Source organism: Sardina pilchardus, chromosome 19 (assembly GCF_963854185.1).
Source record: "Sardina pilchardus chromosome 19, fSarPil1.1, whole genome shotgun sequence".
In the NCBI taxonomy this organism is placed as follows: Eukaryota; Metazoa; Chordata; class Actinopteri; order Clupeiformes; family Clupeidae; genus Sardina; species Sardina pilchardus.
The window spans coordinates 29,321,097-29,330,134 of NC_085012.1; the positions used below are offsets into that span (position 1 = coordinate 29,321,097).

A 9,038-nucleotide genomic window follows, 5' to 3' on the forward strand; every position below is an offset into this window, starting at 1 on the left:
ACCTTGACAAACCCAATTTTGCCATCTGAATCCAAGAATTCCACCTCATTCGACCCTAGACAACACACGACGGACACTTGTCTCTGGTGGAGCAGCCTTTTCATCCTCATTGCATCCACACCCAGCAGAGAGGTCACTAGATCTTTGATGATGTTCATCCCCATAATGCCAGGGAGCCCATTTTTACATCTTTACAACATCCAGATGGGTGTCTCTCAGTATGAAGATGCGACGCCACTAAAGAGTGGTTCCAAAACACTCAACATCTGCTTCAAGACAACCAAGGACCGGCATGTTCAGTCCATAGGCTCCACCCAATGGGTGGACTTTAGCTGTTCCTCCCCAAAGTGTTCTCTAAAGTGAGACTCTTTGATGGTGGTGACCTCAAACCAGTGTCCCAAAGGCAGCTTGTCTTCACTCCAGAGATCATCAGGTCAACAGTCCAGCAGTGACCAAATGCATTTTGTTTCAGGAACTGGTCGACTTCAGTGTCAACACAGTCTGCCAGCCCACTCCTGATCATTGATTAACCAGGGGGCCTTGGTTCGCTCTCTGGTGGAGTATTCTGTGCACTGTCTGCCTCTCCTGGAGCATGTCTTTGCCGGGTGACTTGGCAATGACTGTTGACTGGTGTGACCGGACTCTCCACATGTGTAGCAGATGTACTGCCCTTCCTGGTCTCTTAATGGCTCTCTCTTTGGGTCACGAGGTGGTCGTCTGCTTCAGGGATCCATTGCAAAGGTGATGAGCAGTGTGCAAATAAAAATTCGACTTTCAGTGGAGGATACCGATGACAGCGAGGGAGAAATGTCTGATTGAATGAATGTTCTTTGGAGGAGACATTTGATGTTTGTGATGTGTACAAGGCCAGCCTGGCAACATGTTCTTGATATAGTTGCTTTCAGAAATCTGTGATAAAGTACTACTTTGTTGTCTATTTGATTAATTGGTGAGGGTTGATACAATTTGTTGCTCAGCCTACCATTTCAGAGGTGTGACCGTACCAGATTTTACAGTTATTATGTTCTCTGGAGGGATAATTTTAGACATCATTGATTTGTGTTTGAGAAGAGCTTTCATTTGATACCATACATGATGGGTTTTATACAGTAATGTGAGTCTAGTCCTTTTTTTATGGTCAACAAAAGGGGGCGTGGCAGATTATGTTATTAAAAACTTTTTTTTTTTCATCTTTTTGATGGTCAAAGCTGATTCCTGCATGAGAAGAGCTTTAATTTGATACCATACATGATGGGTTTATATGTTAATGTATATTTAGACGACTTTCTATTATCAAAAAGGGGTGTGGCAGATGATGTCATTTTAAGGAATATGCTCAAGGGTGCCGGAGCGGCACCCGTCAGATTCTGAGTCTACACCCCCTAAACTATCAGATTATGCAAAAAAATTGTACCTTATGTCACACCTATCCTGGGGTTCTACCTGACTATAGGAGACTATTGCAATTTAAGTAGCAGAAACATTATCTATCTATCTATCTATCTATTAATGCAAGGAACGTCTGTCTGTGTGTCATTCTGTCTGTGTGTTCCACGCATAACTCTCGAACCGCTCATCCGACTGACCTAAAATTTGACACAGGTATTGCTAATGACATGCGTGAGTGCAGTGCGAAGTTTGGTCGTTATTGGACAACAAATGGCAAAGATATCGTTAAATTAAGCGAAATACAACTTATTAGGGCTCGGGAACAAGCCTTGCATTCTAGGAATAGCCGCCATATTGGTAGCGCACCGAGCGTAATATCCATTCATTCAGATGCAGAAGACAAGAAGCAGAAGTGTAGTATTAGCGATTCTTTTCCTCTTGCGATCATGGGTGGTGCTGTTACACCCCACTACACAGCAACACACGACCAAGAAGGCAAAAACTAAGTAACAGGAACACACTAATATAGGCGGGAGTAAATCCATAGTAATCCATAGTAAACTTAGGAGTGAAGCTGCCAATATGGCTGCGCCCGCGAAGTTTTTTACGTCATGATCCCGAGCCCTATTCTACCGCTCGCCGCACTAGCCACTCCCCCTCACTCTCACTTAATACAGCATAGAAACAAAAAAAGCCCATTTCGCTGACAAACTCACGTGTTGCCATTCATGGAAATTACGATGTCTCACGTAAACAACGGACCGTTTCAAGATAGTTCATGTTGGATAAACATGCTGAGTCCAACACACATGCACCCATGTGCAAATTGGTAAGCAGGCTGTCAAAGTCACGTAACGTTGCATAGGCTGCGCATCAACAACCGCGGTTGCCTAGCGCTTCATAGCACTGGCATGGCCATGGCATAGACGGGCCATGCATGCGGTTAACTTTAGGCTATCATTTCCCAACAACAGCAAAAACGCACGGGTATGTAATGTGTCTAATAGCCAGCTCTGCAACTCAAACGCCTTTCCCCTTCACTTTTTTTACTTTGCAAAGAGAGTAAAAAGCTCTAACTGCACGGGCCTGATTCTACATCATCACCAATCTAACATGATCTACCTGCATCAACGTCATTGGGCAACACGTTTCTTGGAAAAAATTGTTTGCACGGGCACTGCACTAGTGATTATAATTACGCGGAGATAGCAAATTGGGCAAGGTCGCAGGCCGGGGTCCTGAAGTGCACCGCTGTATCACACCAACCAGACTGCGCCGGCAGCATTTGGTGTGATCTCTGTGAGCACCCCCCATCATAAGCGAGACGGGAGGCAAGCGGGAGACGAACGGGAGGCGAATGAGGAGGTGGTGGGTTGCTAGCGAGAAAAACGCTGCAGAAGCACCGGTAGGTGAGCGTTGACTAAGCCATCAAGTTTATAGGAAGTGGAGGCGTGGCAAAGTTTCGTCACGTTCCTCTCGAACATACGTTATGAACTTCAAAAAGATTTCTCTGCATTCTCTGAATATTTTTTTTATAAGATTATGTGCTAGATTATGAACTCCCCAAATTCTACATGTGACGAACATTAAATTCAAATGTAACATATAATCCATAAAATAGTCAAATTAGTCTTTTTCAACATTTTATATATTGTCTGTGTCCTTTTTGCAGCTAAATATTATAAAGTTTATGAGATTATTACATTCTGTTTTTATTTCCATTTTACATAACATCGCATAACATTTTCTGATTTGGGATTGTAGAAAGTAGACATTTCTATATTGTTTTTAACTCAAATGTTCATTCTTAAACTCAGTGGCTACTGTAACTCTGTTCTTACTGGTGTTCTCAGGTACTCCAGAGCTCCATGTTCAGAATCAAACTGTATTTGGATATGAAGGTGAGGATGTGGAAATAAAATGCCTCCATAGAAACCTCAGTGGAGAGAAGAAGTGGTGCAGAGTTGATGGATCTTGTCTGGAAGCTGGAGAAGTGAATGGCATGTCAGTGGAGACAGCAGATGTAGCAGGAGTGTTCAGAGTGACTCTGAGGAACCTCCAGGAGAAGAACAGCGGCTGGTACTGGTGCTCTGTGGGACAGTTCCAGATGCCTGTTCACATCACTGTCAGTAAGGGGACCATTCCTCACACCACCAGCATCACTGAGACAACTCCAACAACAGAGATGTCTCTCAGCACTGCAGATGGTATTCATACGGTTAATGTCCCAGGCTTGCATACAATAATGCCATTTATGTCTTTATCTCCCTCAACAATGGAATTCTCTTCTCTGATTGGCTGATGGGGTGGCCATTAACTTCGTATAACCTGCTACCTTCGAAGTACTAGTTCCAATGTGTTCCCCGTATCAACTTGAATATTAATTCGCCAAACTCGTTGCAAAGTTTAAATGAACTGTCACGTTGAATCCAAGCTGAAATACAGACTAGAGACTGCTAACAAACAGTGATACATTGTTTGTTAAAAATGGATGAACAGGTCAAAAGTTAATGAACATTCATGCATGTCCAACTCAGACCTGTTGGTGGCGCTAGAGCTCTCGCGCTTGAGTTGTTTACACAGTATCACCACTTGAATCCAAGAAATGGGTCAATGCTGTCAAATTATTACAATATTGGGGAATTATTACATTACCAGGACCTGCGAAATGAAGGCTAACCTGATAATGTGATAACCTCCCGTTAATGCAATACGTTACTACATTATTGGGAAATGTACTTTATTACATTATTGGGAAGTTATTACATTATCAGGTTGTATTACATTTTCATTGGATTCAAGTGATTTTTCTATTACATTATCGGGGTTATTACATTATCGGGGATTTATTACATTATCGGGTTCTACAATTGTCACATGTATTAACACAGCAACGTTGACAAACCTCATATTATGTATTTATTAACTTCTTTCCCATTTCCCCAGAAATCTCTGAATGCATTTCCATTCTGAATCCCAAAAAAGAAATGTGAGTTTTCTGATATCCTTTTCATATAATGATGAAATAACAACTGCAGAGGGTCAAATATGATATACAGTGCCTATAGAAAGTTATCATACCCTTTTGAAATAGTTACTTTTTTTGTCTTACAGCCTGAAATCAAAACCCATTTAAAAAAAAAATCTTTTCCAGTTTTATTTACAAATGTAGCTGTACAACATCAAAATAATGAAAAAAAAGTCAACAGTTCTGAAAATTAATAAAAAATTAAAAACTAGAAAAACAGGGTTGGAAAAGTCATCATACCCCAGACTTAATACTTTGTCAAGCTTCCTTTTGCTTTCATTACAGCCATCAATCTGTTTGGATATGTCTCTATTATAGCTTTGCACACCTAGACAGGGGAATATTTGCCCAATTTTCCGTGCAGAATTGTTAAAATTTAGTCAAATTCTGTAGGGAATGGCGATGGACTGCTCTCTTCAAGTCAATCCACATATTTTCTATAGGATTTAAGTCAGGGCTCTGACTTTGCCACTCAAGGATATTCACCATCCTATCCTTAAGCCACTGCTTTGTTCTTTTGGCAGTATGTTTAGGATTTTTGTCGTGTTGGAAGGCGAATGACCTCCCCATCCTCAGCTGTTTAGGAGAGGGACGCAGGTTTTCCTCAAGAATTTTGGTGTACTTGGCAGCATCCATTTTCCCTTCTATCCTGACCAATTGCCCAGTCCCCGCTGAAGAGAAACATCCCCAAAACATAATGTTGCCCCCACCATGCTTCAAAGTAGGTATGGTGTGTTTTGGGTGTGTTTGGGTGTGTATATTGTGTTTGGTAAGCGCCTGGAGCTCAGTCCAAAAAGTTCAATCTTAGTCTCCAAAAAGTTCAATCTTAGTCTCATCTGACCATATAAGCTTTTTCCACATGGTAGCAGAATATTCCAGATGTGTTTTTGCACTGAACTCCAAGCGCAATGTTTGGCGAAAACCAACACAGTACACCACCCAAAACACACCATACCTAGTGTGAAGCATGGTGGGGGCAACATTATGTTGTGGGGATGTTTCTTTTCAGCGGGAACTGGGCAATTGGTCAGGATAGAAGGGAAAATGGATGCTGCCAAGTACACCCACATTCTTAAGGAAAACCTGCGTCCCTCTCCTAGACAGCTGAGGATGGGGAGGTCATTCGCCTTCCAACACGACAATAATCCTAAACATACTGCCAAAAGAACAAAGCAGTGGCTTAAGGATAGGATGGTGAATGTCCTTGAGTGGCAAAGTCAGAGCCCTGACTTAAATCCTATAGAAAATATGTGGATTGACTTGAAGAGAGCAGTCCATCGCCATTCCCTACAGAATTTGACTAAATTTTAACATTTCTGTACGGAAAATTGGGCAAATATTCCCCTATCTAGGTGTGCAAAGCTATAATAGAGACATATCCAAACAGATTGATGGCTGTAATGAAAGCAAAAGGAAGCTTTACAAAGTATTAAGTCAGGGGTATGATGACTTTTCCAACCCTGTTATTCTAGTTTTTCATTTTTTATTAATTTTCAGAACTGTTTACTTTTTTTTCATTATTTTGATGTTGTACAGCTAAATTTGTTAATAAAACTGGAAAAGATCTTTTTTAAAATGGGTTTTGATTTCAGGCTGTAAGACAAAAAAAGTAACTATTTCAAAAGGGTATGATGACTTTCTATAGGCACTGTATATATATATAACCTGAATTAGTTTTTTTTATTCTATTCATGATTTTGCCTTTAATGTAATGGTGATCTGAACTTCACAATCATTACCAGAACACTGACAAGACTGACCTCTAAATGCATTTTTTCCAATATACCGCATATGACAGTACCACTAACTGAGACTGTCTAAATGTCTTTCAGCTGGAAAGAAATTCTTGGCACCCTTTTGAAGTTTGCTGTGGCGCTGGTCTGTCTCACCCTCTCTGCCATAACTGCAGTGAAGCTCCTGAAGCTCAGAGCTGCTCTAGCTAAAGATGATGGAAATGCTCCTGATCCCAGTGCTGAGTAACACACCCCAGTGTTGAGTTGAACTGGCCTGAACTACTGTAGTACTGTGTGCACTCTGGCATTAGCTGAGTCATTGTTCATTTTGCAGCTGAGGGTCATGGCAGTGGATGCTGGGCTTTTGAGTCACTGGGCTGAGAGTTGAGCAAAGGAAAGCACTGAAGGCAGAATTCTTCAATCAGAAATTAATACGTTGTTTAGTCACAGCTTAAAAAAACTGTTAATGACTGTCATAAGCTAGATGCTTTCACATGGCCAGATGACTACTGCATCACTGTTTAATGATCAATTGTTGTTAATGAACTTCATTCTTATTTTTGTGTTGTTTACTGTAATGTGATATGGTTGATACATTGTGCAGAGAATTCAATATTATGTTCTATTTTACACCACTGTTATACATCTTTAATCTTTAATTGCTGTATTGATGTATTAGATATTTCAGTGTGATAGTGAACTCAAGACTGTAATCATGTCTAATAAATGATTACACACTACAATGGCATATCTTTTGTTCATGAATACATGATACATGACAGCATTTATGTTTGCATAAAACTGAATAAATCAGGCAAAAGAATATTCACTTTGCATACAGAACTTAAAGCCCCCATTGGTACTGTGGGATTAGCTATATTTCCCCCTCTGCTGGAGAAAGTGTGCATGTTATTTCTTATTGACTGTGGAAAAAAGTAATGATAGAGCACATGGATTTGTTTACAAGCTGGTGAAGGTGAGCATGAGTTCAGCAGAACAATATGGATGTTACAAGGAAAGAAACACGATTTCAAATGAGTTTCCTGTTTCTCACTTCTCTTACCGGGATGGTAAAAGTTCCAATGTTGCAAGGTTGATTTTCGGCCTGGGGACACTGGGGGGAGCGGGGAAAGTCACCATTTTCACCGGAACAGATCATTTAATCATCCAAATTGATCAAATTGATCACAGCATGAATCAATTTGGTAAACCTATATTTCAGTCATGTGCAACTGATGTACATGATAAAAATCAAGTAATTCCAACGATTAGTAATTTTTCAGTGGAAAATGATATATATTATATTATAATATATAACTATAATAATATAATAATATAGTACTTTTAGAATGGCTTCAAACTCATGAGTTTGAAGCCATTCTAAAAGTACTACACTGTGTTGCTTTTAGTATCACACTTAAAGCAGAACTGAAACTATCATTTTGTCCTTTTGGCCAAACAGATGTTAACACAGAAGGCCATTTTGTCCACTGCTTTATTTTCTGAGACATAATGGGATGCGTCTTTAGGCTACTGGAAAGGATTTAATATAGAAATAGCCTCCCCTGAGGTAATAATAATACAAATGTATATTAATAATCACCCTGTTTGATCAGTCACTAGTTTGACAGTTTTGATTGTTCTTGCACGAAAACTTTGGCACACTAGTGCCTAAACTTCAAGAGAAAAAAATATGACTTGAATACTCACCTACTCCAGGCTATTTCATTTCTGCATTCCTACCCGAGCTAGGCACGATATTATCTAGGCTACCACATAACAGTGACAAGCCCTAAATGCACGTTTCTCTTCTGTGTCTGACGAATTCAAACGCTCCTTTAGCTTCTCTCAACAGGCTACTTGATCACTGAAACTGAACGTTTGTCCTTCCATGTGAGCATGACTCAATATTCAAATGATATTTTATATTCAAGGGCTTTTGAGATCTGGGGTTATTATACCTGATAGAATTAACTATTATGTTATGGTTATGGGATTTGGTAGACACATTGGTCAATAGCAACAAAATGAAAACAATACAACAGTTAATTTAGGCTACATGTCTCGCCTGCACATATGGGAGTTCTTCAGGCCATAAAGCAGCTGGTGAGTGGAACGCAATCCCACAAAATATAAGAGAGTCCAGTTCTTATAGTTCATTTAAAATAAAATTTAAAAAATGGCTGATAGACAACCAAGTTTGTCAGCATTAGTGTATGAGATTAGAAGAGTAGTGTGTGTGTGTGTGTGTGTGTGTGTGTGTGTGTGTGTGTGTGTGTGTGTGTGTGTGTGTGTGTGTGTGTGTGTGTGTGTGTGTGTGTGTGTGTGTGTGTGTGAGGGGAGTGGGGGAGAGTGTGTGTGTGGGGGGGGAGGGTTGTAGATAGATGTAACACATCTGTTTTTTATATGTATGTATGTTTGGTGTGTATGTATGTGTATATATATATATATATATATATATATATATGTATATGTGTATGTATGTATGTGTATATTGTATTTGTCCTATTTTTTTTATTTATTTCTGCTTGCTTTTATCTGCTGTAATCTTTTAATTCATAGGTAATTTTGCCATGCTCCTTCTGGCAGGGGGACTACCAATGGAAACTAGCCTTTTGGCTATAATTGGGTGCATTTACATTTTCTTTGTAAAATGTCAATTACTGTACACTGTTCCTCTACAACAAATAAAGTAATGATACTAAAAAAAATAATAATAATAACCCTGTTGCACTCAGGTCTTGAACCTGGGCCACTGAACAATCCAATGAACCACCAGGAACTGAGAGTGCCTCAATTGCAAAGCAATAGAGAGTGTAAGAATAAGAGTTTATTCCGCAAATAGGCAAAGTCCAAAAAACACAAAGGATGCAAAAATCCGACAGCAA

General features: G+C 39.8%; 1 protein-coding gene across 1 annotated transcript; it reads left to right on the plus strand.

Annotated features, from left to right (window-relative positions):
- Positions 1–616: 616 nt before the first annotated feature.
- On the plus strand, positions 617–6,868 carry LOC134065818 (CMRF35-like molecule 8). Its single transcript, XM_062520905.1, has 4 exons — positions 617–662; positions 3,243–3,596; positions 4,336–4,378; positions 6,250–6,868. Exons 1-4 carry the CDS (start codon positions 617–619, stop codon positions 6,395–6,397), a joined length of 591 nt encoding a protein of 196 aa, XP_062376889.1. The 3' UTR covers positions 6,398–6,868.
- The last annotated feature ends 2,170 nt before the right edge of the window (positions 6,869–9,038 follow it).